Source organism: Cynocephalus volans, chromosome 10 (genome assembly GCF_027409185.1).
Source record: "Cynocephalus volans isolate mCynVol1 chromosome 10, mCynVol1.pri, whole genome shotgun sequence".
In the NCBI taxonomy this organism is placed as follows: domain Eukaryota; kingdom Metazoa; phylum Chordata; class Mammalia; order Dermoptera; family Cynocephalidae; genus Cynocephalus; species Cynocephalus volans.
This window is the reverse complement of record NC_084469.1, coordinates 1878094-1905949: the sequence shown is the minus strand read 5'-3', so window position 1 is coordinate 1905949 and position 27856 is coordinate 1878094. Positions and strand designations below refer to the sequence as shown.

Sequence of the window (27856 nt, the reverse complement as noted above, 5' to 3'; positions counted from 1 at the left end):
ACTATGTCCATCTTTTTATGAGTATCTGGTTTGTAAGTCTCCCCCAGTAGCGCAGCGGCCATGGCGGTACCTGGTACAAAACAAACTCCAAGTAAATATTTATTGGATGGTTGGATGGGTGGAAGGGAAGTGATTTGCATGTGACAGCGCGTTGCACGTGAAGGCGCTTTGCGAAGGACAGCGGGTCCCATCCGGCCCAGGACGTTTGATGTTGCGGGGGTCACGCGCTCGCCGACCGCGTGCAGTCAGAAGACAGCCGCAGCGCGCCGCGCACCCGGAAGCCGGCTCTCCCGGCGCCCGTCTGTGCACTGCTTTCAGGTCCACGTGGCCCGAGGTCCGCCGCTGATTGGGCGCGGGCCGCCCCGCCCGAGGCCCGAGCGCAGAATTGGTTGTCCACTGGGCCGCCGCCCCGCCCGGACCATGGAAGCGGTGACGGTGGCCGCGGCTCTGGGGTTCTTGCTCCTGGCCGGGGCCGGGCGTTCGGCCGGCGACGAGGCTGGGGAGGCGGCGGCCGTGCGGGCGCTCGTGGCCCGGCTGCTGGGGTCCGAGCGGGCGGCCGACTTCTCGGTGTCGGTGGAGCGCGCCCTGGCGGCCGAGTCCGGCTTGGACACGTACCGCCTGAGCGGCGGCGGCGAGGCGCGAGTGTGGGTGCGCGGCTCCACGGGCGTGGCGGCTGCCGCGGGGCTGCACCGCTACCTGCGCGACTTCTGCGGCTGCCAGGTGGCCTGGTCGGGCTCCCAGCTGCGCCTCCCGCGGCCACTGCCCGCAGTACCCACGGAGCTGACCGAGGCCACGCCCAACAGGTACGGGGCCCGCACTCCCCGCGGCTGCCTCCCGCTGCAGCCCCAGGCGCCCGCCCCTTCGCTGAAGTCCCCGCGCCGCTCCGCACTAGGCTGCTGCTGCGGAAACGGGGAGGCCTAAGAAGAAAGCGGTGGCCTGAGGGTCCAACCAGTCTGCCCTCCAGGCTTAGCTCTGTCTCTAACAGCTGTGTGCCCTTGAGTTAGTCAGCCTCTCAGAGCCTCAGTTGGCCCATCTGAGAAATGGGAATGATGACATCTACCGTGCAGTGTTGATTGTGAGGATCTGTACCCTGCTGGGCGTGGAATCTGTAGGCTGCATGTTGGTGATTAGTACAGTTTATTCCCTTTCTCCCCACCCCCACCCCCGTTTGAAGATGCTGACCGAGGAGTGATGGCCGACTGCTCTCACGGGCCTCTGTTCTAGCGCTTGCCACACTGTATGGAGATGATGTGTTCACACCTCTTTCTCCCCATTAGACTGTGAGGGCAGGGACCCCCTTCAGGGACAGGGACTAACTTTGCTATATAGCCTAGAAACACTGTGCACAGAACAGGGGTTCTGGAAGTGTTGAATGAAAATGGAATATGCTTACACAAATGTCTGCTGGCCCAGAGGGCCCTGGGGAAGTGGGGGCAGGTGGGTGGCACCCCAAAAGCTCAAGTACCCGAGTCTCAGCTCCACCTGGGGTGGATCCCAGGCTGAAGCAGTGGAGGGGCCATGTTTGGTACTCCTCCCCTCTCTGCTAGACGCGGGTAGAGTTGTTCTAGGGCCAGCTGCCTTCTGAGCAATTCCAGGGAGATGGACCCTCAGGGGTGGGAGGCAACCTCCCTGCCTCCAGGAACGTGCCCCAGCTCACACCGCTGCCCGCAGGTACCGCTATTACCAGAATGTGTGCACGCAAAGCTACTCCTTCGTGTGGTGGGACTGGGCCCGCTGGGAGCGAGAGATCGACTGGATGGCACTGAATGGCATCAACCTGGCGCTGGCCTGGAGTGGCCAGGAGGCCATCTGGCAGCGGGTGGGTGCCCACCTAGCGCCTCCACACTCTCCTGCGCACCGCAGAGGCCACCCCAGGTTTCTGTCCCAGCCCCCAGTATCAGTGCAGTGTCTGGCACACAGAGAATAAGGGCTCCAGAAGTGTTTGTGGTGAGCACTATGGCTCCAGCCCTCTAGAAATGAAGCCTTCCATTCCTGAGACAAGTGTGTCTGTGCACTTACATGGTCTAGAACCCAGCACTTTAGGGAGCTGGGCTCCTTCCCCACCCCCCACGCCCCTTCTGTCCAGCAGGCGGTCCTTTGGGTCTGTCTCATTAGCAGCTCTTGATCTGCCTCCCTGGCAGCCTCCCTGTGCTCTGGCTGTTCCTGGGGCTGCTTACACTCCTCCCAGAGCTGTCCTTGCTCTTCCGTCTGCCAGCCTTCTCCATGAAGGCTTCTAAGACCCCCTCCCTGGCTGGGAGAAAGCCCCTTTGTGTTCCACCTCCTCTCCCATGGGACAAGGGTGACACATTAGTGAACTCACCCACTCATAGGTGTGTTTCCTTTGGACTGTGGGCTCCTTGCAGGCAGGGGTTGAATTTTGTCTTAGTAGCCCTAGCGACCAGCACAGAGAAGCCATAAATGAATGTATGTTGAATAAATGAATCGATAAGTGGAGAATAGTGTATTTATATGTGTGGGGATCGTCCTCCTCCTCAGGTATACCTGGCCTTGGGCCTGACCCAGTCAGAGATTGATGAGTACTTCACTGGTCCTGCCTTCCTGGCCTGGGAGCGCATGGGCAACCTGCATACCTGGGGTGGCCCCTTGCCCCACTTCTGGCATCTCAAGCAGCTTTACCTGCAGGTAAAAGAATGGGGAAAGGTAGGGGTGGAATTGACACTTGATGGTCAGGGGCCCAGGGATGGTGGAATTTGGCCAGCCTCAGGGCTCCTGACTGTGGGGACTGTGTGTGCCCTGGGTGAGTGAGGGCCTCATCCATGGGGGCAACAGTGGCAGCTCCCCCCTCATTCCTCCCAGCATCGGATCCTGGACCGGATGCGCTCGTTCGGCATGATCCCAGTGTTACCTGCGTTTGCAGGGCATGTCCCCAAGGCTATCACCAGGTGAGGTTTCCCCCTCACCCCCCACTCAGCTCAGAGAGGGAATTTTTTTTCCAGGCAATATATGACTTAAAGAAAAACTTAAGCTCTAGACTTTAGGCCTGCGTTTCCTTCCTGGCTCTGCTACCAACTAGCTGTGTGACCTTGGACAGATTACATGAGTGCTCTGTGCCTCAGTTTCCTCACTTGTAAAATGGGATCCTTACCTACTTTGCTGTAGAGGTTTGTAAATATAGATCTCTCTATATATGACTTGGCACAGTGTCAGCAAAGGGTAGCTCTTGCTAGTGGTTGAGGGGAGTGCTCTGGTGTCCTCTGGCACCTCTGGTGTCCCACCGATGTCACAGTGCTTAGCTCATGCTGCCACCCTCACTGGCTACCCCCTCACCTCCCTCTCCTGTGGCAGAAACCTCATCCATTCACTCAGTGAACATTTGTCCAGCTGTCTGGGGCTGTTAGACCCAGCCCTAGGCTGGGCCCTAGGGAAGCAACAAAAGTGCCCCAAGGCCCTGCCCCCAGTGGGAGATATAATGGCAGAGGGATACAACACAGTGACCAGGGCAGGAACATATGTGGGCCCACTTCTCTGCTGCAGAAGAGGGGCAGAGAGGACTCAGCGTAGGGGCAGTGTTGAGCCCAGTCTTGAAAAAGGAGTGTTGCTGTTTCAGCCAGAGGAGGGGAGCGATAGCAAGACCTTTCCAGAGCAAGTGGTGAGGGAGGGAAGAGGAACGACCAGGCAGAGAGCACAGGCTGTGCATAGGCACGGGGCATGAGACACCAGCATGCGTTCCATGACCTATAGATAGTGAGGCTGGTGAGGGGTCATGGGCCACGATGATTATGTCAGCCTCAGTAAACGTCTGAGCCTCTGTTCCCCACTAGGGTGTTCCCTCAGGTCAGTGTCACTCAGATGGGCAATTGGGGACACTTCAACTGCTCCTATTCCTGCTCCTTCCTTCTGGATCCGGGAGACCCCATATTCCCCCTCATCGGGAGCCTCTTCCTACGGGAACTGACCAAGGAGTTTGGCACGGACCACATCTATGGGGCCGACACTTTCAATGAGATGCAACCCCCCTCTTCAGACCCCTCTTACCTTGCCGCAGCCACCGCTGCCGTCTATGAGGCCATGATCGCAGGTATGATGCCCAGGGACAGTGGAGAAGGGAAGCCTCCCAGACCCTTAGGGAGATGAAGGTGGCAGAAGTCAGTGTGGGTGGGAGGAGGGACTGGCAATAACTCCTAACTGCAACACACAGCACTTCACAGTTTACCAAGCGTTGTACACACGTTGTCTCAGTTCCACTGTGTCTGGAGCTGGACAACCTGGGCAGAAACCTTGGCACTACTATTTCCTGCTGTGTGTGACAAGTTACCTCCCTCCCATGGTCTCAGCTGCTTCGTCTGTAAAATGGGGCTACCTTATAGGCAGAATGATACCTGGCCCAGAGTCAAGGGTCATTAAATGCTAGCTACCGAAAAAAGTTTTTTTGGTCTCTACCTCGTTGTTGAGGTAGGTAATGTAGGCCACAGGTTAGGACATGTGCCCAAAGCCAGTAGGTGCCCGTCCTGCTGCACAAATGTGAACTCAGGGCTCCTTCCTGCCACTTACAGGGTAGGAGTGGAGGGGGCCCAAGTCAGGAATGGCTTGGTGGGGAGGCCTCTGTGTTAGCCAGGAGCGGAGTAGATTAGCTGAGATTTCTCTGAGCAATGCTTCTCCAGGCGTGTTCAGAACCAGTAGCCTCAGCATCACTCAGAGCCTGTCAGATAAGCAAATTCTCAGGCCTCACCCCAGACCTCCTGAACCAGCATCTCCGGAAGCTGGGGCCCAGGAATCCGAGTTTTAACAAGACTTCTGGCTAATTCTGATGCCCCGGGAAGCATGAGGAGCACTATCCTGGAGCTTCCAGTTGGAAGGAGGTGGGGATGGGGAAGGCGTGTCCTGTGATAGTCATTTAACTTCTCTGGACCTCTGTTTCCTCATCTGTAGAATGGGGTGAACATTCCCCTGGCCCCCCTCCTCTCATCACCCTTCTTCTCTGTCCTCCCCACACCCCAACTGCAGTGGACCCCGATGCTGTGTGGCTGCTCCAAGGCTGGCTCTTTCAGCACCAGCCCCAATTCTGGGAGCCTGCCCAGGTTGGGGCTGTACTGGGGGCCGTGCCCCGTGGCCGTCTCCTGGTTCTGGACCTGTTTGCTGAGAGCCAGCCTGTGTACACCCGCACAGCCTCCTTCCAGGGCCAGCCCTTCATCTGGTGCATGCTGCATAACTTTGGGGGCAATCATGGCCTGTTCGGAGCCCTGGAGGCTGTGAACCGAGGTCCCAAGGCTGCCCGCCTCTTCCCCAACTCCACCATGGTAGGCACAGGTATGGCCCCTGAGGGCATTGGCCAGAATGAAATGGTCTATGCCCTCATGGCTGAGCTGGGCTGGCGGAAGGACTCAGTACCAGATTTGGCAGCCTGGGTGACCAGCTTTGCTGACCGGCGGTACGGGGTCTCCCACGGGGATGCGGAGGCAGCGTGGAGGCTACTGCTCAGGAGTGTCTACAACTGCTCAGGTGAGGCCTGCAGTGGGCACAATCACAGCCCGCTGGTCAAGCGGCCATCCCTGCAGATGAACACCACTGTCTGGTACAACCGATCGGATGTGTTTGAGGCCTGGCGGCTGCTGCTAACAGCTGCTCCCACCCTGGCCACCAGCCCGGCCTTCCGCTATGACCTGCTGGACATCACTCGCCAGGCAGTCCAGGAGCTAGTCAGCTTGTACTACGAGGAGGCGAGGACCGCCTACCTGAACAAGGATCTGGTGTCCCTGCTGAGGGCTGGAGGCATCGTGGCTTATGAGCTTCTGCCTGCACTAGACGAGGTACTGGCTAGTGACAGCCGCTTCTTGCTGGGTAGCTGGCTGGAGCAGGCCCGGACAGTGGCAGTCAGTGAGGCCGAGGCCCATTTCTATGAGCTGAACAGCCGCTACCAGCTGACTTTGTGGGGACCAGTGGGCAACATCCTAGACTATGCCAACAAGCAGCTGGCGGGCCTGGTGGCTGACTACTACACCCCCCGCTGGCGGCTCTTCATGGAGGCACTAGTCAACAGCTTGGCCCAGGGCATACCTTTCCAACAGCACAAGTTTGAGGAGAATGTCTTCCAGCTGGAGCAGGCCTTTGTCCTCAGCACACGGAGATATCCCAGCCAGCCACAAGGCGACACTGTAGACCTGGCCAAGAGGATGTTCCTCAAATATTACCCCCGGTGGGCAGCTGGCTCTTTATGACAGATTAACCACTCTTGGACTCTTGTGCTCCCCAAACTCCAGGCCAGGGCAGGTTCCTGGGGTCTGGAGCTGGACAAGCATCAAAGGATATCCCCAGGCCTGGGAGAAAGACCCAAGGCCTGCTGGTGGGGTCGGGTACAGGGGGCTAGGAGGGGGGTGAGCTGCCCTTCACCACCACCCCAACTTTGGGATTAAAGTACTGTTTCCTGTCAATTCAACTAAATGTGAGTCAGCCTGGGTCTGTCAGAATGAGGTCACTGTTACAGTGCCTGGAGGACTCAGAGCTACAGCATGGACCCGGGTATGGGGCCAGTTCTCTCCACTCCTTGCTTTGGCTTCCCCATTTTCAATACTAACCCCTGACTTTTGAACTGAGAATGCCCTACCACAGCATTTTCTTTCACACCCTAAGTGGCAAACTTTGGTAATTATTATTGCCCCTGTGAGACAGAGGCATGCTCTGGGGAAAGACCTGCCCTGGGTGCCACTCAGTGCCCACATGGGAACCCTCCCCCCTCCCTCTGACCAGCAACTGGGACAGCTTGGTGTTCCGAGCAGTGGCCTCATCTCTGCTTTGACCCACAGCAGGGTGGGGAGGGCAGGCCAGGGACCCGCGGGAGGACTCAGCCTTGAAATTACACTGCAGACATAACAAGGGGAGGGGGCCCCCGGCAGGCGGGGGTGGGGCGAAGCAGGTGATATCCCTCCCAGAGACCTGAGCCTAGGGCTCCAAGGGCCTGTCCCCACTCCTCTCCCCATGGACCGTACCGTGGTGCTCATCACTGGCTGCTCCTCGGGGATCGGCCTGCACCTGGCCCTCCGTCTGGCCTCAGACCCGTCCCGGAGCTTCAAAGGTATACGAGGGGACTGGGATGGAGAGAAAGGAGGAGCCCCTAAAGATAAGCAGGGAATTCAGATCTTCATCCTCCTCCCAACCTCCAGTGTATGCCACGTTGAGGGACCTGAGGATGCAGGGCCCGCTATGGGAGGCGGCCCGGGCCCGGGGGTGTCCTCCCAACTCCCTGGAGACGTTACAGTTGGACGTGAGGGACTCAGATTCTGTGGCCGCTGCCCGGGCACGAGTGACCGAGGGCCGCGTGGACGTGCTGGGTGAGACTCCCCGAAACGTGCAGGAGACTTCCCTGCCCTGTGTCCAAACCAGATGTCGCAAGGGCCAGGGAACACTAGGGGCCTGGCCCGGGCTGAGTGCGGTGCATGAGGCAGACGGGGTCGGGCCTCTTTCCCCGTAGTGTGTAACGCGGGCCGGGGCTTGCTTGGGCCGCTAGAGGCGCACGCAGTGGGCGCCGTGGACTCCGTGCTGGACGTGAACGTGGCCGGGACGGTGCGGACGCTGCAGGCCTTCCTGCCCGACATGAAGCAGCGCCGCTCGGGACGTGTGTTGGTGACCGGGAGCGTGGGAGGCTTGATGGGTGAGTCGGGAGAGCAGGGCCAGAGGCGCGAAGGAGGCGGGGCCCGGCGGGGGGCGGGGCCTCGCGTGCGGCGCACCTGTAGGCCGGTCCGCGACGGGCGGGGCCTGGAGGGGGCGGGGCCTCGCGTGCGGCGCACCTGTAGGCCGGTCCGCGACGGGCGGGGCCTGGAGGGGGCGGGGCCTCGCGTGCGGCGGCGCACCTGTAGGCCGGTCCGCGAAGGGCGGGGCCTGGAGGGGGCGGAGCCTCGTGTGGCGGCGCACCTGTAGGCCGGTCCGCGACGGGCGGGGCCGGGCGGGGTGCGGCGGGCGCCGGCTGCTCCTGGCCGATCTCCTCTCTCTCCCACGCGCCTCAGCAACCTCGTCTCCCCTCCCAGGGCTGCCCTTCAACGCCGTTTACTGCGCCAGCAAGTTCGCGCTCGAAGGTTTATGCGAGAGTCTGGCGGTTCTGCTGCCGCCCTTCGGGGTCCAGTGAGTCACCATCCCGCCCCGCGAACCCTCTGAACCCCGACCTTGGGAACTCGAGCACCCGTCTTGTACTCCCCCTCCTCCGCCCCGCTCACCTTTGTTGTGTGCCAGGCACTGGGCTAGGCACTTGGTACAGCACGTACCAAGGCACTAGGTCGGTCACACTTCACGTACCGACCTAGCTGCTGAGGTGTCGCTGAGGGGAAGCTCAGGCCCACAGAGGTGAGGTGACTGGCGCAAGGTCACACAGCTGTAGGTGACCCAGCCAGGTTCGAATTCTGAAGCCAGAGGCTCCAGCCTCCACAGGACGTGGGAGCGAGCGCTCGGGGGCAGTCAACCGCTTCTTCAGCGCTCCGCTCTCCCGGCCGGGCGCCCGCGCGCAGCTCCTTGCCCGCCCTCCCTTCGCGGCTCGGCGGGCGGCCGGGGTCGGGGCCGGCTTGCGAACGCCCCGCCCACTCGCCGCTCTCGGGCCCGCAGCGTGAGCCTCATCGAGTGCGGCCCGGTGCGCACCGCCTTCCAGGAGAAGCTGGAGGGCGGCCCGGGCGGGGCACTGGACGGCGCGGACGCCCAGACCCGCCACCTCTTCTCCCTCTACCAGCGCCACTGCGAGCGGGTCTTCTGCGAGGCGGCGCAGGACCCGGAGGAGGTGACAGAGGTGGGCGCCGGGCAGGGCTCCGGGAGCGGGGGCGGCCTGCCGGTGGCCGCACACAGCCGGAGCCAGCTCTCCCCTTCCCGCCGCCGCAGGTCTTCCTTGCCGCGCTGCGCGCCCCGCGGCCCGCCCTGCGCTACTTCAGCACCGAGCGCTTCCTGCCCCTGGCGCGGCTGCGCCTCGCCGACCCCAGCGGCTGCAGCTACGTGGCCGCCATGCACCGCGCTGTGTTCGCCGACGAGCCCGCCGAGGCTGGGGCTGGGGGAATTGGGGGCCCTGAGCTCGGCGCTCCACCCCCCACCCCGCAATAAAGGCTTCGTCCGTCGCTGTCTCCCGCGCCCTCCTTTGTCCGCCCCCCCCCCCCGGCGGTGTGCGGCCCAGGGGGATGGGGCGGGGTTGGTGGGTGGGTGATCTGAGCAGGTCAGATTAGCCGGGGTTCTACGTACTGCGAGGAAACCGAGGTCCAGAAAGAGGAAGGAGCTAGCTCAGGGTCAGGCCCCAAGCCCGCAGCAGGGCCGGACAAGAGCAATCTCTGGAGAGCCAAGGGGCGTCTGCAGCAGTAGGAGTTAGGCAGGCGGACTTGGGTTGGGGTAGTGTCGGGGTGTGAATTGGCCCCCATTAGTCATGAGACCTCAGGCAAGGTCCTTACCTTCTCTGAGTTTGTTTCTTATCTGTAAAGTGGGTGTAATAATACCTATTTCATAGGTTGTGGTGAGGTTAAGTGATACAATGCCTGAAAATGCCAGTGTAAAGAAGTCTCAATAGCCGGCAATGGCTATTGTATTATTACTGCTAGTAGAATTACTATTATATTTCCACATAGACCAGATGGCTAAAGAAGGAACAGGGCTAAATGCATCAGTGGAAGACAGCCTCACTCCCTCCCCACCCCCTTTCCTTGCCCCTTTTCCCCTGCCCCAGGGAAAACTCCTCAGCATGAGAGATTCCCACCGGCCCAGAAGCTGCCTCTCACCAGGAGATTCAACTGGGACTCCAGGCCTGGCTGGTCTGCCCAATGGTCTGTCCCTTTGAGCCCAGAGGGAGGAGCCAGGGTGGCAGGAGCCCCTGATAGGGGCCTGCAGGGTTGTGGAGCCAATCTCCTGACTTCTGTGGCAGTCTGGTGGGGGAGGAGGGGTAGAGAACAGATAGAGGCTAGGTGAGGAGGCTGCAGGCAGAGGAACGGGGCAGGAGTGCCCCAGGAGGGGATGGTACTGAGGTAGGGATTAGGCTGGGGGGTCATGTCTGCTGAGGGGAGAAGGGCCCTTTGGAGTTTGCAGGGACATGGCCACAGAGAACCTGGGAAATGGGAATAGAGAGGAAAGAGGAACCTACTGGGGTTCTTGGGACTTTGTGCAGGACACTGGGGGAAGGAGGCACTACATCTTGACCTGCACCTAGCTCTAGGTAAGGGTCTTCTCTGGGCCTGTTGGGCTGCCTGCTGCCTCTGCTCCTGGAGAAAGGTGCAGGAAGGGGCCTCACAGTTACCTGCTGTCCCTACAGCATACAGAAAGGCCACAGGAAGGGGAGAAGGTCAAGGTGGCATGGATTTCTGAGGCACGGGATCTGTTCTCAGAGCCTGGCTCCCCTCACCCCCCCACCACAGGCTGCTCTTTTGCATCTCTGTGTGTGTGAGAGATTGTGTGTGTGTGTGTATATGCATGAATTCACAAGGTCATCGCTGGGGGCGGGGTCATGAGAGAGGTGAAGTGTGACCATCTTTCTTCCATACATTCATACTCTTAATCTCATGCAGTTGCGTCACTTGAAGTACCATTTATATGCTGATGATGTCCCCACCAAAGGAAAAAAAAAAAAAAAGCCATGTATCTTCAAACCTATTGTCGCCCACAAACTCCATGCTTGCATCTCCTACTACTACTACCTACTCAACATCTCCACTTGATGTCTAATAAAGTTAATGTGTTCACACTCCAACTCCTGATGTCCAGCCCTTCCACCTGCTTCTCCCCCAGTCTCCCAGTCTTCCCCATTTCAGCATATGACAACTCCATTTTTCCAGATGCTCAATCCTAAAACCTTGTAATATTCCTTGACTCCTATCTTTCTCTCTCATCTTTCAACCCATCCATCAGCAAATACTGACAGCTCTACTTCAATCATCAAAGCATATTTGGAAATCGCCCTATTCTATGCACTGTCATCTCAGATTATTGCAGTAGCCTCCTAGCTGGTTTTCCTGCTTCCACCTGTGCCTGCTGACAATACACTTTTCACAGTGCAGTCAGAATGACTTTCTAAAATTTAATGCCTGATCATGGTCTGTGCTCAAAACACGTTCTGTGGTCTCCCATCTCGGTAAAATCCAAGGTTTTCCCCCAAGGTCACCAAGACCTTCTTTGACTTGGCCTCCTTTCTGACTTCATCTTCCACCACTCCCCATCCTCCATCGTGCAATTCAGCCCTACTGGTCTCCTGTCTCAGGGCCGTTGCACTTGCTGTTCCCTCTGTCCAGTTCATTTCCCCTGATCTCTGATTCTATCTTTTCCTTCAGGTCTTTACTGTTTCCCTGGATCATCCTATCTAAAATAGCATTCCCTCTCCTCCACTGTAGTCCCCTTACTCTGTTTTTTTTTTTTTTTTTTTTTGTCCTTTTTGTGACCGGCCGCACCGCGCTCAGCCAGTGAGCGCACCGGCCATCCCTATATAGGATCCGAACCCGCGGCAGGAGCGCTACCGCGCTCCCAGCGCCGCACTCTCCCGAGTGAGCCACGGGGTCGGCCCTTACTCTGCTTTATTTTTCTTCATAGCCCTTATCACTAGCAGATGTATTACAGATGTCCACGGTTTATTCACCACCCCATCCTAAGACACACAAGAATCTAAGCTCCAGGAAGGCAGGGACTTTTTTTGTTCACTGTTCTATCCCCTGGTGCCTAGAACTACACCGGCACACGGGAGGCACTAAGTACACATTTACTGAATAAAAGTGACTCCGTGTGATATATAAGGCTGTGTTTTGATGTTTGGGGGACGGTCCCTGTCAGCCTTTGCTGTTTGCTTCTTCGAATCAGGCCATCTCTTTAAAATCCAACTTAAGACGTCTCCTGCAAGAAGCCTGGTCCCTTAACACCTTTGTGGCTCTACAACTTTTCGATCCTTGACCCCAAAAGCAGATCCAGGTTTTATGGGGCTAAGGGTTTATATACTTGTGGAGACCCTCTTAAGAATACAAAAGACAAACATAAAATTAAGTATGAAAGTGAGCATTTATTTAGTTCGGGAAAATAAACCACAACACATCACTAGAATCTTGGAGACTGGTTTGCCTACCTTTTGAGATCGCCGTGGACAATTTACCTGAAATGTTTTCTGGTGGCAACCTGGCTTCTCCTCCACACCGAGCCTACCAGCGCCAGCCTTGTGAGCACTTGTTAGCTTCGCGGTAAATCCTCGCTACTAGGTCTCCCGCTCTCGCCCCCTTTTCTCCTGTCCAGAGACACTCGAAGCTTACCTTCCCCTCCTCCACAGACAGGCGCATCACTGGATCTGGGTGGTGCGAAGAGCATCTGTACAGGAGCCACGCGACCTGGCCTCTGTATGTCCCTGGAACATGCAAGACCTACCTCATCTACGAAATGGGAGCTTGGACAGAGCTGTCCTGTAGCCTCCTACATGAAGATCTTCGGACTGGGAGGGCACCAGGAGGGCTCTGGGAACTCTGGCCCTAGCACAAGCACAACCCTGTGACCCCTAGCTCCGTCCCCGGAATTAAGAAGGAAAGCCTGGTGTTAGTTCTGGCTTTGCCGTTGCCTCTTTGGTAACCTGGCTGAAGTCTCTTCTCTTTGGACCTGAAGGGAATTAAGCCCTCCTTGCCCTTCGCTCCCTAGGCACTGTGCGGATCAGACCTGGGACCACGGTATTCCCCCCTCCGCGTTTCCGGGTCTGGATCAACAACGCACCACACCACACAACAAACCTCGCGAGAATCCCGCTCCGAACCGAAGTTGAGAAGCGTGGCCTTTCTCGCTTTCCGTAGCTCGGCGTTGGGGTTCCTGAGCAAGCGCTTCCTGGCCGCGGCTGAGGAATCCTCCGCAGAGGTGACAGTGGACCCAAAGCCGGGAGGTTTCAGTGAGTAGGGAACTGATCTGAGTTTGAGCGTCCCCCTTCGTTCCCCTCCTTCGATTCCTTAAAGAGGAAGGGTCCTAGGATTTAGCAGCTAAGCAGGAGGGCCCGGGATTTCTGCATCCCCAGCCCTATGACTCAGGGGCTCCTGTCCAGTCCCCCCTTCCCAGGATTTCGATTCAGTTCAGCAAAGTCACCGCCCTGTTGAGAGATGAAGAAACCAAGGCTTAGAGCACAGCCCGAGGCGACGTCTGCCAGGTCCTGTCCCCTCTCCTCAGTTCCTCGATCAGCACTGACTCCCCGTCCCTCCTCCAGGGCCCCTTCTCCCGGGTCCAAGGTACCGTGCAGGTTTTGGTCTTAGCCGCAGGCTGTCAGTCACCCTCGCCTCCTCTCCCTGACTGTCCGCAGGCCTGGGCAGCATGGCCGTATTCCGGTCGGGCCTCCTGGTGCTGACGACACCGCTGGCCTCCCTGGCCCCTCGCCTGGCCCCCATCTTGACCTCGGCGGCCCGGCTGGTGAATCACACACTCTATGTACACCTGCAGCCGGGCATGAGCCTGGAGGGCCCGGCTCAGCCCCAGTCCAGCCCCGTGCAGGCCACGTTTGAGGTTCTCGATTTCATCACCCACTTCTACACCGGTGCCAATGTCCACAGGCATCTGGACGTCAGAATCCTGCTGACCAACATCCGAACCAAGAGTGCCTTTCTCCCTTCCCTGCCCAGCTCGGTCCAGAATCTGGCCCACCCGCCAGAAGTGGTGCTGACCGACTTTCAGACGCTGGATGGAAGCCAGTACAACCCTGTAAAGCAACAGCTAGTGCGCTATGCCACCAGCTGTTACAGCTGTTGCCCACAGCTGGCTTCGGTACTGCTATGCCCCGATTATGGGACTGGAGGGCTGCCTGTGGAGTCCCTGGATGTCCCCTTACCTTCCACCACCAGGCCACCTTCCCCTGTGGCCAGGTCTCCAAAGCAGCCAGTGCGTGGCTACCACCGTGGGGCTGTGGGTGGCACATTTGACCGCCTGCATAATGCCCACAAGGTGTTGCTCAGTGTCGCATGCATCCTGGCCCAGGAGCGGCTTGTGGTGGGAGTAGCAGACAAAGATCTGTTGAAGAGTGAGTGAACGGGACCCTGGATTAAGGCAGTAGAGGACCCCCGGATCTCCTTGCTCTTCCCCCACCGTTATGCCAAGATCAAGGAAGAGCACGGCCATCCATTACTTACCCCTCCCAAACATCACAGTGCCTGACATTCACTTAGTGCTACGCAAATTTCGTTAAATGTTGGTTAGTGTGGTGCTGATAACATCAAGCTGAAGGGTTTGGATCCCAGTACTGGCCAGCCATCAAAAAAAATTTTTTTTTGGTAAATGAGTAAAGGCAGCTTTCTCAGCATGTGGTCCAATCACCACTCAATCAGAATCCCCCAAATGTGAAACCAAGGAATCTGTACTTTAACAAGTTCTTCGGGCAATGAACCCTAAAGTTTGAAACACTGGGAATAGATGGATGAATGAGTTGTAGGTAGTAGTGCCACAGAGAGTTAAGAGGGGACTCAAAGATGGTGTGGCTCTTGGAATTCTCTGACTCTGATGCCTACTGGCATTGCTGGTTCTCTGGAGTACTTTCCTGGTGGCTTGTTCCCTGGACATGTGCCAGCCCTTACAGTGAATATCATATTGTGCTTGCCTGTTTCTTCCCCTTCTCTCCCTCTCCCCCCTCCCCCTGTCCCAGGATCTCCCTAGCGTAACCCTTTCTTCCTGACACCCCTCTCTGGAGACATGGCACTTAAGGACATTCTTCCCCAAACTGGCCTACACTCTTTCTACCCAGTAAAATGATCTCACTGTTCTTTTGGGCTCCTTCTCCAGGCAAGTTGCTCCCCGAGCTGCTCCAACCTTATGCAGAACGCGTGGAACATCTGAGTGAGTTCCTGGTGGACGTCAAGCCCTCCTTGACTTTTGATGTCATCCCCCTGCTGGACCCCTATGGGCCCGCTGGCTCTGACCCCTCCCTGGAGTTCCTGGTGGTCAGCGAGGAGACCTACCGTGGGGGGATGGCCGTCAACCGCTTCCGCCTTGAGAATGTAACCCCTGAGGGAGACTGGCAGAGGGAGTGGATGGGAATGGGAAGGCCATTGAGGGGGGCTGTTGGAAGTACCATGACCCCAGAGGAGGGAAGAGAGGGCTCAGGGTGGTGGGAAGAAACAAGGAGGAACTGGTTACCCACGTGCCTGCTGAGTTCCAGGAGGAGCAGCTTGGGTTAGGTAGGGTAGGGGAAGGGGGCAGGTTGGATGTCAGGATTTGACCTTCTTCCTCTCACTCCCTCCTTCTGTTTTCCCACTGTTCCCCCTTTACCTCAGAGCCTGGAGGAGCTTGCCTTGTATCAGATCCACTTGCTGAAAGACCTAAGTCATGAGGAAAACGAAGAGGACAAAGTCAGCTCCTCCAGCTTCCGCCAACGAATCCTGGGAAATCTGCTTCGGCCTCCACATGTAAGCCTTCCCTTCCTCCTCCCCTTTCTCCCTGCTGCTTGGGTGTGCTAGAAATGCTGGAGAGTAGAAACCAAGGGCCCTAGTAACTGTGGGGTTCCCTTGCATCTACCCCCAGGAGAGGCCAGAACTCCCCTCACAACTCTACGTGCTCGGACTGACTGGCATCAGTGGCGCTGGGAAGAGCTCAATAGCTCAGCAGCTGAAGGGCTTGGGGGCGTTTGTCATTGACAGCGACCAACTAGGCCATCGGGCCTACGCCCCTGGTGGTCCTGCCTACCAGCCTGTGGTGGAGGCCTTTGGAACAGGTAATAACTGGGATGGGCTGAAGTAAGGAGATGGCCTGGCCTCCTTGCTCACTCCTCTGTCTCTGTTATTCAGATATTCTCCATAAAGATGGCATTATCAACAGGAAGGTCCTAGGCAGCCGGGTGTTTGGGAACAAGGTAAACACACACCTTTCCAAGGGTTCTTCAGCTGCTACTAGATCCAGGGGTTGGGATCCAGCAGACTTCTCTGGCCTGGCCCGGAATGCCAATTTCCACTCATCTGTCCCCAACTACCAAACTCCCTTGGGCTGGCTCTGTCTCTGAGGGAAAGTAACCTCTGCCCACTCCCTCTGTCCTCCTCACCAGAAGCAACTGAAGATACTCACAGACATTATGTGGCCAGTTATCGCAAAGTTGGCCCAAGAGGAGATGGATGTGGCTGTGGCTGAGGGTGAGTTGGGGGGGGATAGTGGGAGCAGCCAAGGGGGACAGTTAAGCAGATTCTCCCCTGGGAGCTTCCCCATCCCAAGCCAGACTATCTACTTTCACGGGGACTATGTTTTGTGGGCTCTCTGACTGGTAGCAGGTGTCAGGGTGCTGCTGACAGTGACTGGAATCTCCCCACAGGAAAGCACGTGTGTGTCATTGATGCTGCCGTGCTGCTTGAAGCCGGCTGGCAGAACATGGTACATGAGGTGTGGACCGTTGTCATCCCTGAGACTGAGGTATCTGGACCCCACCCCCCTGCTCCATCCCCACCGCAGACTGTATCCTGCTCTTAGCCAGTGGGCTTAGCTGAGATTTTTCCTGACAAATGCCTCGTCTGTGCTCAGGCTGTACGACGCATCGTGAAGAGGGATGGCCTGAGTGAAGCTGCAGCTCAAAGCCGGCTGCAGAGCCAGATGAGTGGGCAGCAGCTTGTGGACCAAAGCCACGTGGTGCTGAGCAACTTGTGGGAGCCACATATCACCCAGCGCCAGGTTGGTGCCCAGGGAAAGGCTAAGTTATGGGGAGGGAGTCTGCAGTGGGTGCCTATCTGACCCCATCCTCTCTTCCAATATTCTGGCCTACCTGAAGGTGGAAAAGGCCTGGGCCCTCCTCCAGAAGCGCCTCCCCAAGACTCATTAGGTCCATGACTGATGAAGAGTTCTCTGTTGGGCCCAGACAAGAGATCCAGCACTGAGGAGGAATGGGGGCCTTGATGCTCACCCTCGCTGAGGCCTAGAAGGCGCCAGGCCAAACTGTGCAGGACACGGCTGGGCCTCGTGGACATGGAAAGCCTACCTAGTATGCTGGTATTTGGCCACGTGCTGAGGATGTGGCTCATGGGGGAGCAGGCCCCTGTGGGGTTCCATCCTCACTCTTGCCCAAGGTTGTCTGTGATACACATAGCTTACTAGGTCAGAGCAAACACTGGAACTTAAAACAGAATTAAAGGTAAATGTTTCCAGGTGCTTTCTGTATGGTGTCTGCTTCCTGCTCTGATGCTGTTGGTCTTTGGGATCCATATGCCACAAGTGCAGGGCCCAGGCCTGAGCTGGAAACTGGGGAGTGCAGAGGTTAAGAGCATGGCCATTGAAGCTCACCAGACTGACGTCAGCCTACCACTGACTAGCTCTGTGCTTGGCCCTACCACCGACTAGCTCTGTGCTTCTGAATAAGTTATAAACTTTCTAGGTACTTCAGTTTCCTTATCTATAAAGCAGCATAACTTAGCTAACAGGCTCGTTGCAAGGGTTAATTCCACAAGTGTCCTGCCAGACACTAGGCTAGGTGTTGGAAGATCATCCTTCAGCGCTCCAGGTGGGGCCAGACAAATGTGACTCTGGGAGCTCTTCCTGGTCCCTGACATACTGGCCAGGACTGCAGGTCCGCGAGGCGAGTGGTGAGGGGTGAGCCGCCGGGCCAGGCACTGCGCATGCTCACACGATCGGCGACAAAATTCATACAAGCCTTTAAGGGGATTTAATTTCACAGAACGTGCCTCAGGTCGCTGCCATCCCAATGCCGAATCCGGGGCGGGTAGGGGCGGACGGGGAGCACAGCACCCAATTGGCGGGTGTTAGTTCGAACGCCGTACTCTGCCGGCTCTAACCAGCATTTAAAAAGCTTCGGGCTGCGCACGCGCAGTACTCTCGCCCCGCCCTCCGCCTTTCGATTGAGGATTGGTGGGCTTGGATCACGTGGACGCACCTTGCCTCTTCCTCGCTTCAGGCGGCCCGCCCGCTGGCTTGTTTCCGGTTCGGTGGGTCCATGATGACGGAGTCGGGCGCCTCTCCCGAGGACCCCTGGGTCAAGGCAAGTCCCGTGGGTGCGCACTCCGGCGAAGGGAGGGCGGGTCGGGCTCGTGCACGCAGAGGGTCCGGAAGACAAGGGACTTTCCTCCTGTCCCCAAAGTTCCCCCAGTTCTCCGGGCCCTGGTGCTGCAGGGAAGACAGCTCTTACCCCGCGTTTGCCAAGGTGGGGAGACAAACGAGGCACGTGTGCGCGAGTGTGAAGGAACGGGGGTCTGGAGGTCGCGGAGGTGGAGGAGTTGGGGCTGAAGGGATCGTACAGAGGGGCGACGCGCCCACGGCCTATCCAGTCTGGGCTCTTAGGGAAATCATTCAGCTGCCCGCGCATTCTGGGGTGCGTGGATGGGTGCGCGCGCGCGAGTGGAGGGACAGAGGCTCCTTCCCCTAGGGGCGGAGGTCTGACAGGCTTCTCCCTTGCTCGATGCCGCAGGTGGAGTATGCCTACAGCGACAACAGCTTGGACCCTGGTGAGTGCTTCTCCCACCATCTTCAGTTCGATTGACATTCCCGCTTCAGCTCTATAGATTCTTGTGGCCTTGCCAGCAACACCTGAGCACAGTCCACTCTCCCTGAGCTGAGTTCCTAGCTTGAGACAGTGAGGGAGGAGCTGGAAGGCAGGGGCAGGAAGCAACCGAGGGTGACACCTAGTTCCCTCTGCTCTTGGAGCAGGGAAGTGATGGAAATAGTGAAACCTGGTCACTCTCCCATCCACATTATTGTCCAGATGCTCTTTTGCGAGGCAGGGATTGTCTCTGCAGGCCTATGGAGCAGTGTCGACACTAGGGACAGGAGCATTGCAGCAGAGTATGGCAGGAAGTGGGTGGCCCAGTATGGCTGACTTTGGGGTTGAAGGGAAGAGGTCGGCATTTAAGGAAGCCCTTGTGCTCACAGCTGAGGGCCTGGCAATGTTCCCCACCCCACCCTTTAGTGATCGGGGCCTCTCTTTTCCAGGGCTTTTTGTAGAATGCACCCACAAGGGGAGTGTAGTGTCCAGAGCTAATAGCATCGGTTCCACCAGTGCCTCTTCCGTCCCCAACACAGGTAGGCAGCAACATCCCCCCCCCCACTGGATGGAGGGGACTCAGATATGCCATTATGCCTTCATTTTAGTACCTTTCCTAGTCAAGGAAGCTTCATCCACATGGGAGTGCTGGAGCCCAAGTGCTACAGGGTCTCACTATCTTTCACCTCATGTAGGATATTAGGTTCTTCTGTCCATCTGCCATCTCTGGCACCAGGTTCTTTTTCCCAGCTGGGGAAAGGTGGGCTAGCTGGGCCCCACTGGGCCCCAAGGTGACCTCTCCCTGCCCCCAACTCTGAGCATAGATGACGAGGACAGTGATTACCATCAGGAGTCCTACAAGGAGTCCTACAAGGACCGGCGGCGGCGAGCACACACTCAGGCTGAGCAGAAGAGGAGGGACGCCATCAAGGTGATTGGGGAGGCCTGTGCCTCAGCCAGCACAGAAGGGCCATGCATATTTCAGATTCACTTTGCCCTCACTCCCTTAGACAGTCCCACGCAGGCTTGGGGGCAGCTAGTCTAGTTCCTGGTCCTGAACACCTCCCTCCTTCCAGTCCCCCCACCCCTTTGTCATGGAAGAAAAGTTTTGTGCCAGTTTGCTTAATCCCTCAGGGTTAAGGACCCCATTTCTCCTGCTCTCTCCACAGAGAGGCTATGATGACCTTCAGACCATCGTCCCCACCTGCCAGCAGCAGGACTTCTCCATTGGCTCCCAGAAGCTCAGCAAAGCCATTGTTCTACAGAAGAGTATGGCCAGGGACAGCACTGGAGGGGTTGGGGCCAACAGGGGCTGTGAAGAGGCCAGCACCTCAAACCCACCCTTAGCCTGGCCCTGGTTGGGGTATGGGGGAAGGGGAAACAAAATCAGTCCTCCTAGTTGAGACTTCTGTGCCCATCCCCTCTTCCCACCCCCAACCCAGCCATTGACTACATCCAGTTTTTGCACAAGGAGAAGAAAAAGCAGGAAGAGGAGGTGTCCACGCTACGCAAGGATGTCACAGCCCTAAAGATCATGAAAGTGTAAGAGTTCAGCACTGGAGGGAACCAGAGGTTCTGAGGAGACTCTGAGGACAACTTCAGTGCATACCCTGTCCTTGTCCAAAGGCCACATCAGAGTGCAGTACTTAGCTCAGTTGGTTAGAGCATGATGTCATAACACCAAGGTCAAGGGTTCGGATCCCCATACTGGCCAGCCACACACACAAAAGATAGTACAGTACAGGTAATATCTCACTTTCTGAGCTAGCCACTTAGAAGCAGGACTCTGTGTCCCCATTAGTCCCTTACATGTGGTAGACACTCAGGAAATGCCTGTTGGGTTAATGAAGGGAAGGTTGGAGAGAGAGGGTCACCATTCTGACTTACCTAGCTAATGCTGAATACATCCCAAAAGCTCTCTGGGAATCCCCTTTTGGGGAGGGAGGGGGATACATAGGGTAACCCCACCCTTCTTCCTGAGCTGGTACAGCTGCACAGTACCTCAGCCCTGGCCTGCATGCTTTCAGGAACTATGAACAGATTGTCAAGGCACACCAGGACAACCCCCATGAAGGGGAGGACCAGGTCTCTGACCAAGTCAAGTTCAACGTGTTTCAAGGCATCATGGACTCCCTGTTCCAGTCCTTCAATGCCTCCATCTCTGTGGCCAGCTTCCAGGAGCTATCGGCCTGTGTCTTCAGCTGGATTGAAGAGCACTGTAAGCCTCAGGTATGGGGCAGCAATGGTCATAGGGTCTGGGTTTTTCTCCCTACCCGTAGGGACCAAAGTGGACCAAACCATTATTTGTTCGGAAAAGCATGGTAGCGGCTTTTAGGTTTCTGGAGGGTGTTTCTACGACTCTGCATACTTCTCTGCTTCCCTCTTATTTGCTGTCTAGCTCACATTTTCATGTTATGGTTTCATTTAGCAAGTATGATGTGAGCACTCACTCAATGCAAGGGCTAGTTCTCAGCTTTTGTTAGCCCATTAAACAAAAAAATTGCTGTCTTATTAGCCACTGCATGGAAGCCTCAATCACCTTGCAGCAGAATTACTTGGAGTTTTTGGAACCAATCCAGCAGTTTCTGTCACCCCACCCACAGGCCTACTAAAGTAGGTGCCCCAAGGGCTTTTTGTGATTTTTTTTTTTTTTCTTTGTATTGGAGAGATATGCAGTAGTGTTGCATTAAGTCTTCTGCCTTTGAGGCCTGGTTGTTTTTTCCCGAGGCTTAAACTTGTATCTGAGATTCTTACTTTGTTTCACAACATTTTTATTGTGAAACACGTTTTTTTTTTTGTCTTTTTCGTGACCGGCACTCAGCCACTGAGTGCACCGGCCATTCCCATATAGGATCCGGACCCGCGGCGAGAGCGTCGCCGCACTCCCAGCACCGCACTCTCCTGAGTGCGCCACGGGCTCGGCCCTATTGTGAAACACTTTAAACATACTGCAAAGTTGAGAGAGTTTTACAATGAACACTGATATAACCCACCACCTAAATTCTACCAGTAACATTTTACTGTATTTGCTTTATCACATATCTATCCATCTTTCCATCCTGTTTGGGGGCATTGCAGAATAAACTGTACACATCAGTACTTCCCAGAGGCTTTTTTAAATGCACTTTTCTAATAAAGAGCATGCCTAGTCTAGGCAGGCATTTCTGAGCCATCTTAGTGCCCTTTCCTGAGAATTGTCTGTCTCTTCCTCTGTTGCCCCTGCCAGACCCTACGGGAGATTGTAATTGGAGTCCTGCACCAACTGAAAAACCAGCTTTACTGACCGGCTCTTAGAAACCTGCAGAACAGTCAACAGGAGGCCCTTGAGTCTTTCTATTTGGCCACAGAGCTGCTGGGCCATGAGATTGAACTACGACACCTCATACTGGTCAGCTGGTTTCTACTTGGTGTTTGGTTTTTCCCAGCCCCACTTCATCTTCAGTGGGGCTGGGGTGTTTGTTTTGTGAAAGCTTCTGATTAATTTATTATGTTGACCATAAAACTCAAACCTACCCAGTCTTCCTCCCCCCCAAGGAAGTCCTCGGGATGGGGGTCTGCTCTGGGCACGCCAAAGAGCCCCTGGCCTCTCACCCCTTTCTCTAAGCCTCGGATTTCTGCTCATGATTTATATATATTTGGAAACTGCCTCTGTTTTGGTCTCTTGGGCAACAGTTGGCCCAAGTTTGGCCATTTTGGCAGTAGTCAGATGGGAGAAAAGGAGTATGAGGAAATACTCTCATAGCCATGAAAGGCCACCTTGTGCCGAGACTAGGGCAGCCTAGTCAGTCCAAGGTGAGGCCAGGGCGTTCTGGCCTGCTCAGGACTGGGATACCAGATCCTTACCCTCTCCCTTCCTATTCTCTCACCCTCAACCCTCCCTATCTACTCCTGCTTTCTGATCCCATAGGCAGTAGTACTGCACGGCAAAGGCAGGTGTGACACAGCACTACATATTTGAAATTTTTATTTTTCTAAACACCAACAATGCAATTTTGCTAAAGTTACAATTTTGGAAAATCACCTGGGCCTCAAAACCACCCCAGCCTTTCCGTCAAGTGTATTTGGATCTCTGCCATCTCTCAGTGTTGCCGGCGTTTCTCCTAGGACTTGGAGGTGGGGTGAAAGAGTAAAGATACTCAAAATTTCTCCTGGGGTGCCTAAGCCCAGAGAATCCTGGTTAAAGCCTTGGGCTCTTCAAATGCTGGTGTATAGTAGTCTCTCTCTATTCTTGTCCCCCAAGCTCCCTTCTGCCTTTCACAGGTTTTATGTCTGGGAGGTTTAATTTTCCAGAGGAAATTAAATATTTTTATATCAAATTATATTACAATAAATATTGCCAAATGCTTTCCTTTAGCGCTGTTCCGAGTCTAAGTGTTAAGCTCAAACCATGACAATGAAATGGGCGTGACCATCCACTCCTGGTCACCAGTCCTCACTCCCTCCACCCAATACTCTAGTTTATGTGTCTGACTGCTCTGCTCAACCCTGGAAAGCACCAGGAACAACAACAAAAGCCAACCTAAACAAGGTAGCCAGTCCAGGGCATTTCTATGTTCCCATCCCCTAGCACCAACAGAGGGCCCCTCAGGGGTCTGGGAGCTTGACGTTGTAATCTTCATCTGTCTCTATCCCAACTTCCTCCTGTCAGGCAGGGAGGCAAGTGAATAAGACATTCCTGGGCAAAGACCCCAAGGGAGCAAGAAGAGAGAGAGTTACCACTTACAAAGAATTGCTTCTTGCTCTTCGGGTATCCTTCAAGAATTGCATCAGACAGTTCTGTAGACTAGTAAGAAATAAAACCACACTTTTCAGATGGACAGTATTAGGCACTGTCTAGTGATTCTAAGACACTGGGCAACAGTTTTTCTGATGGCTGATATTTTCAAAAGCACTTTCAGGGCCTGCCTTGGGGCTCCCACACACTTACCATCTTTTTCCGCTTCCTCCATTCCTTATAGTATTTCTGCCTCTCTTTGTATACCTAGAGGAAACAGGTTCTTCTAACCCCCTCAGGCCCACTGCAGCCCACTGGGGGTCAATGTTTACTCCAGACCTGCACAGGTAGCCCTGCAGCCCTCCCTCCCAGTCACCTGCTCTTTCTCTTCTGGAGTCACATGATTGGTGGCTGCTTTGATGTTCCTCAGTCTCTCTGTGTAGCCAGCACATTCCTTCTTTAACTCCTGGATCTCTTTCTGCATGTCCGGTGTGGTCAAGGCACTGGTTAACTCCTTCAGCTCTGAAACCACATACCCCTGGAGTTACTTGCTTCCCCTGAGGAAGGGGTTCTATCTTTCCCAGTGGGTGCTTCCTGAGGTGGGAGACAGGCTTCCACCTTGCTCTGGGATCTATCCAGAATAGGGTCCCACATTCTGGAAATGCTCAGGAAAATAAGGATTATAGAATTATCAGTTTCTTCTATTTTCCTTTCCTCTTCTGTCTACAATTAGTGGTGGGGTGTGAGATTGAGCAAACTTAGGTGTAACCAGTTAAAGAAGCGGGGGGCAAGCTTGCTCAGCTGGTTAGAGTGTGGTGCTGATTAATACCAAGGTCCAGGGTTTCATCCCTGTATCAGCAGCCGTCAAGAAAAACCCTGAAAGAAGCAGGAAAAAGGGAAGCACAGGGACAGTGTACTGACTATCATGGCAGGGAAAGCAAATGCATATCTTCCCCATTTGTACACAAAAGCCATTAGCTGTTGTACATTAGCTGTTCTACATTTCTTTTAATGTGATGCCTAAGGCAGCCTAGAAAAGGGGGCTTTTAGCTGCAAGAAGATGCTGCAGTCAACAAAGCATTCATTTAGTAATTCCTGACCTCCAGACTGAACCTGACTCCATCGGCACCTTCCAGGGGCTACCCAATCCTACCAGCCTCCATTTGGCGGCAGTTCTGCTGCAAGCTCTGCGCCTTAGCAGTGAGGGCCACGATTTTGGCATCCAGGCATTGGAGGTCAGCATCACTCACCATGTCAAACTGGCCCTGCCAGAGACAAGAGGAAAAATATAAGTGAACTGATGTGAGGCACAAAGATGGGAACACATATCTGGAAAAGCAACATTCAAATACACTCAAGATTTGGTTAGAATGTGGTGCTGATAACACCAATGTCAAGGGTTTGGACTCTGTACTAAGCAGCTTCAAAAAAAAAAAAAAAAAAAAAACACTGAAGAACCTGTTACTCCCCAAACTCGCCAGAGAGCCTGCGAAAATAGTGGGAGGATACTTTGGAGGAATCATTCAGCTGAGTACTGGTCCCAGTAAAAAGGTATGAAAGAAAAACTGAAACCTAATGCCAACTTCAAGGAGCTAATAGGTTGGCAGGATACTGAATAAGACAGAAATATCTTTCCATTTAGTGATAAAACCTCTCACTGGGCTGAAGGAGTAAAGTACCATTCTTTCCAAGGTGGGGAAACCGAGATCATGGGTTTCCACAATAGGAAGAATCTGGACAGGTGAAGAGGCACCACTGGTAGAAAAGTACTGTGTTGAGGATCAGTGGGGGTCATGTCAGTTGGTGACAGAGAGCATTAGAAAAAAAAGCAAGCATAAAGTTAGGAAAAAAGTGAATGCTAGCCTGGGCAGTCTGGACTCCACACTTAGGCAACCTTTAGAGGGCCCAGCAAACTACAGCCTACATGTTTTTGAAAAAATTTTATTGAAACAGCCACACCCATTCCTATACATAGTCCATGGCTACTTTTGCTCTATAATGGCAGAGGTGAATAGTCATGACAGTTGTAGAGGTGTGATAAGAGACCATATGGCCCACAAAGTCTGATAATGCTGTGCATCCTTTACAGAAAAAGTTTGCCAACCCATCCTTTAGGTGACTTGCAGCAGAATAGTAACGATGAAAGGTTTTTAGCCTTGAAGGTGGTTTGGTTCAGTAAAATGAGTATTTAATGTCTACTGGATGTTAGATATGGTGGAGGTGCTGAGTAAAGGAAAATGAGAAATAGGGTCTGCCTTCAAGGAACTTCAGTTTAGTGAAAGAGAAAGTAAAAAGACTGTTATAATACATGCCTCAAAACAGGTAAGAGCCTGAAAAAGAGACAATTAGCTGGAGAAGGTGATGCATGAGTGAATTCTAAAGGATGAGTAAGAGAGCCGGGCAGAGCGGCAGAAAGGACTAAAACTCCAGGCAGAGGGAGGACAATGAGCAGAGGACAGAGGAGTGAAACGTGAATTGTCTCGTGTGGGTGGATGGAGAAATAATGAGACACAGTGTTGTAACACCAAGGTCATGAGTTTGGATCCCCATACCCGCCAGCACTAAAAATAATAATAATAATAATAAGGACAGGTGAGGCCAGAGGCTGGCTGGGGCAAGACTCCAAGTGCCTTTTACCCATTCTTTGGAGCTGGAGAGCCATCGAAGAGTATTAAGTAGGGAAGGTGCATGGCCAGATCTGCATTTAGATAGATCTTTCTGGTTGTGATGTTTAAGATATGTATAGGATGGGATGTTAGGGGGATATTGGAAAGATGAAGAGGGCCTGAACTAGAGCAGCGACGGCACACAAAGAGTGGATTCAAGAAGGGAAAAATCAGCTGGATTTGATGACTGACTAGACATGTGAGATAAGAGAAGTCAAGAATTACTCCCAAGTTTCTGATATAGGTGAAGAATGGTTCCCTTAAGGGAGAAGATTGCTAGAGAAGAGCCAGTTTGGAGGGAAAGATAAGGCATTCTCCTTCAACAATATTGATTGATACTGATGTCTGAGAGATATACAAAGTGGAGGTCTGGGCTAGAGAATACAAATTTGATGTGTGTTTTTAGGGAGGGCGGTTGGAGGGAGAAGGAAAATCATTTGGCAGAGGGTGGTGCTAGGCTAGATGATAGGGAATAAAAGCTTCCAAGCCAAAATGGATCTTGGTAGCAACAATTCAGGATATTGTCTTCCATCATGTTGCAAATCTGGAATCCTCCGTAAATTTGGATCTTAGCGAGGGGAGCACACACTTTGACTCAACGAAGTGTGAGGACCTTCTAATGGCATAAGACAGGTGAGTTTCATGGGGTGCCTCAATTCTCCCACGGACAGTTGATCTTAGGAGTTGATTCACCCAATGTTGGGCTCTCACACGGGTGGTAATTTGCACAGATTCTCCTCACCTGATCCGCAAAATAGATCTTCTGCTTGCCGTACATCTTCTCTTTGATCTTGCCTTGCTGGGCCAGCTGCTCCAGCGCCTTCACCACCGCCTGGCGGAGGGGAGATGAAGGGAGGAGCGAGGTAATTAGAGCAGTCTTCGTGCTGGGGCAGGGAGAATTTAAGCGAGGGATGGAGCAAGCGCCTAAGGCTCGAGAGGGCAGGACCCCAGCCTGATTGAAGGGGTCCACGGGGAGGGAACCTGGGAGAGGGGCCTCACCGCCTTGCCCAGTTCGTGTTCCCGCTGCAGGTTCCCGAACACGTCCTGGGCGCTGTAGGGCCGGTTCTGCTCCTGCAGGTACCTCAGGAGGATCCCGGGTACTACGGAGAGAGGCGAGGCAGGGGAGGGGCCGCTCACCCACCGCCCCACTCGCTCCCCTCCCGGGCCTTCCCCGCGCCCACGCCACCGTTACCTCCCGCCGCAGCTTCCGCCCGGCCTTTACTCATGACCTTTCCCGCCGCCAAACTCAGAAAGCCGGACGTTGCGGTTGCTCGGGGCGACGGCTCCTTCCGGCGACGGAAGGGGCGGAGGAGGGCCTCAGGCGGTGATTGGAGGAAAGGGAAGCCGTCGGAGGAGCCGAGCGACCCTTCCCGGACGCCGTAGCCACTTCAGCTGGGGTCCCGGAGCCCGGCGCTCATCCCCGGGGCTCCTCCTTCCCCTCGGAACGAGGACTGTGGTAAAGAACTTGAAGTTTCCAGACTCAGGTTCATCCGCGGCTGAGCCCTTGTGACCTTGAGGTAGGCTCAAGTGTTAGAAGGGGGAAGAAACTTCAGGGACCGACTCCCGCGCTGGGTCACAGGGCTAGTTACCCACAGGGACATATCCTGATTCTACGGCCCAACGCTCTTTCGTAGGTTAGTTCTATCACTCGTAAAGTAGGGAAAATAGGTACTTACAGAAGAGTGGTCGTGAAAACAGTAGAAAGCGTAAGCGGCTTGGAAAGAGCAAGACGCTACTGTCGTCACTTGCCTGTTACCGAGCTTCGCACACAGGGGGCGCTCGACACCTGCTGTGCTTTGAACACCAAGGAAAGGTAGGGTTGGGAGGGGAGGGGGCTCCTCTTAAGCCACAAAGCTTGTGAAGTTTCGTGTTTAGCCCAGTCGAGCTCACGGCAACACCTGGCGGGTGCTTTCCACTCCTGACCACAGTGGCCAATGGGTCAGAGCCTGAAATAAATATTTCTAGTTTCTGAGGTCAGCTGAAGGCCAAAGAGCAGCTGTCCCTGCACCTCAAACAGTGGGGGAGCATGGTGCTTTTTAAAGCCTTCTGCCACCTAAAACCTCATTAGCCTTTGAACGTGTGCTTTTCTCCACGAGTAGGGGACAATATTAGGAA

The 27856-nt window shown here is 55.0% G+C and overlaps 5 protein-coding genes across 10 annotated transcripts; 4 read left to right on the top strand and 1 right to left on the bottom strand.

Moving 5' to 3' along the window:
* Window positions 1-409: 409 nt before the first annotated feature.
* Window positions 410-6748, top strand: NAGLU (N-acetyl-alpha-glucosaminidase). The gene is made up of 6 exons (XM_063110791.1): window positions 410-803; window positions 1672-1819; window positions 2497-2643; window positions 2818-2903; window positions 3783-4039; window positions 4966-6748. Exons 1-6 carry the CDS (start codon window positions 421-423, stop codon window positions 6174-6176), a joined length of 2232 nt encoding a protein of 743 aa, XP_062966861.1. The 5' UTR covers window positions 410-420; the 3' UTR covers window positions 6177-6748.
* HSD17B1 (hydroxysteroid 17-beta dehydrogenase 1) lies at window positions 6743-9030 on the top strand. Its single transcript, XM_063110792.1, has 6 exons — window positions 6743-7030; window positions 7119-7286; window positions 7427-7606; window positions 7980-8073; window positions 8548-8725; window positions 8815-9030. The coding sequence occupies exons 1-6, from the start codon at window positions 6934-6936 to the stop codon at window positions 9028-9030; spliced, it is 933 nt and encodes a 310-aa protein (XP_062966862.1). The 5' UTR covers window positions 6743-6933.
* A 3691-nt stretch (window positions 9031-12721) lies between these two features.
* On the top strand, window positions 12722-17020 carry COASY (Coenzyme A synthase). Of its 2 annotated transcripts, none has more exons than XM_063111241.1 (10): window positions 12722-12808; window positions 13211-13921; window positions 14677-14891; window positions 15168-15299; window positions 15415-15604; window positions 15678-15742; window positions 15932-16016; window positions 16193-16290; window positions 16399-16545; window positions 16643-17020. In XM_063111241.1, exons 2-10 carry the CDS (start codon window positions 13222-13224, stop codon window positions 16691-16693), a joined length of 1683 nt encoding a protein of 560 aa, XP_062967311.1. In that variant the 5' UTR covers window positions 12722-12808; window positions 13211-13221; the 3' UTR covers window positions 16694-17020. The 2 variants fall into 2 exon arrangements, with proteins under 2 accessions (XP_062967311.1, XP_062967310.1); XM_063111240.1 differs by having other exon boundaries at window positions 12725-12777.
* Window positions 17021-17774: 754 nt separating this feature from the next.
* On the top strand, window positions 17775-22723 carry MLX (MAX dimerization protein MLX). 2 transcript variants are annotated; one of them, XM_063109577.1, is made up of 8 exons: window positions 17775-17863; window positions 18290-18326; window positions 18811-18900; window positions 19186-19292; window positions 19531-19630; window positions 19804-19903; window positions 20389-20590; window positions 21588-22723. In XM_063109577.1, the coding sequence occupies exons 1-8, from the start codon at window positions 17819-17821 to the stop codon at window positions 21642-21644; spliced, it is 738 nt and encodes a 245-aa protein (XP_062965647.1). In that variant the 5' UTR covers window positions 17775-17818; the 3' UTR covers window positions 21645-22723. The 2 variants fall into 2 exon arrangements, with proteins under 2 accessions (XP_062965647.1, XP_062965648.1); XM_063109578.1 differs by lacking the exon at window positions 18811-18900.
* On the bottom strand, window positions 22317-27654 carry PSMC3IP (PSMC3 interacting protein). Of its 4 annotated transcripts, none has more exons than XM_063109581.1 (9): window positions 27418-27654; window positions 26934-27263; window positions 26741-26841; window positions 26484-26573; window positions 24229-24340; window positions 23452-23597; window positions 23289-23342; window positions 23085-23144; window positions 22317-23002 (listed from the first exon to the last, which is right to left on the bottom strand). In XM_063109581.1, the coding sequence occupies exons 2-9, from the start codon at window positions 26965-26967 to the stop codon at window positions 22946-22948; spliced, it is 654 nt and encodes a 217-aa protein (XP_062965651.1). In that variant the 5' UTR covers window positions 26968-27263; window positions 27418-27654; the 3' UTR covers window positions 22317-22945. The 4 variants fall into 4 exon arrangements, with proteins under 4 accessions (XP_062965651.1, XP_062965650.1, XP_062965652.1 ...); XM_063109580.1 differs by having other exon boundaries at window positions 26934-27252; XM_063109582.1 differs by having other exon boundaries at window positions 26934-27179.
* Window positions 27655-27856: the final 202 nt, after the last annotated feature.

Excerpts from the sequence above, each read along its gene's own strand:
- NAGLU (XM_063110791.1), top strand. The coding sequence starts at position 421 with ATGGAAGCGGTGACGGTGGCCGCGGCTCTGGGGTTCTTGCTCCTGGCC. Across the intron at positions 2,644-2,817 it reads TCAAGCAGCTTTACCTGCAG|CATCGGATCCTGGACCGGAT; the intron begins GTAAAAGAATGG and ends CATTCCTCCCAG. Across the intron at positions 2,904-3,782 it reads GTCCCCAAGGCTATCACCAG|GGTGTTCCCTCAGGTCAGTG; the intron begins GTGAGGTTTCCC and ends GTTCCCCACTAG.
- HSD17B1 (XM_063110792.1), top strand. The coding sequence starts at position 6,934 with ATGGACCGTACCGTGGTGCTCATCACTGGCTGCTCCTCGGGGATCGGC. Across the intron at positions 8,074-8,547 it reads CTGCCGCCCTTCGGGGTCCA|CGTGAGCCTCATCGAGTGCG; the intron begins GTGAGTCACCAT and ends TCGGGCCCGCAG. Across the intron at positions 8,726-8,814 it reads ACCCGGAGGAGGTGACAGAG|GTCTTCCTTGCCGCGCTGCG; the intron begins GTGGGCGCCGGG and ends CCGCCGCCGCAG.
- COASY (XM_063111241.1), top strand. The coding sequence starts at position 13,222 with ATGGCCGTATTCCGGTCGGGCCTCCTGGTGCTGACGACACCGCTGGCC. Across the intron at positions 15,300-15,414 it reads ATCTGCTTCGGCCTCCACAT|GAGAGGCCAGAACTCCCCTC; the intron begins GTAAGCCTTCCC and ends ATCTACCCCCAG. Across the intron at positions 16,017-16,192 it reads GGATGTGGCTGTGGCTGAGG|GAAAGCACGTGTGTGTCATT; the intron begins GTGAGTTGGGGG and ends ATCTCCCCACAG.
- MLX (XM_063109577.1), top strand. The coding sequence starts at position 17,819 with ATGATGACGGAGTCGGGCGCCTCTCCCGAGGACCCCTGGGTCAAG. Across the intron at positions 18,327-18,810 it reads CGACAACAGCTTGGACCCTG|GGCTTTTTGTAGAATGCACC; the intron begins GTGAGTGCTTCT and ends TCTCTTTTCCAG. Across the intron at positions 19,631-19,803 it reads AGCCATTGTTCTACAGAAGA|CCATTGACTACATCCAGTTT; the intron begins GTATGGCCAGGG and ends CCCCCAACCCAG.
- PSMC3IP (XM_063109581.1), bottom strand. The coding sequence starts at position 26,967 with ATGAGTAAAGGCCGGGCGGAAGCTGCGGCGGGAG. Across the intron at positions 26,842-26,933 it reads GGCGGAAGCTGCGGCGGGAG|TACCCGGGATCCTCCTGAGG; the intron begins GTAACGGTGGCG and ends CTCTCTCCGTAG. Across the intron at positions 26,574-26,740 it reads AACACGAACTGGGCAAGGCG|GCGGTGGTGAAGGCGCTGGA; the intron begins GTGAGGCCCCTC and ends CCCCTCCGCCAG.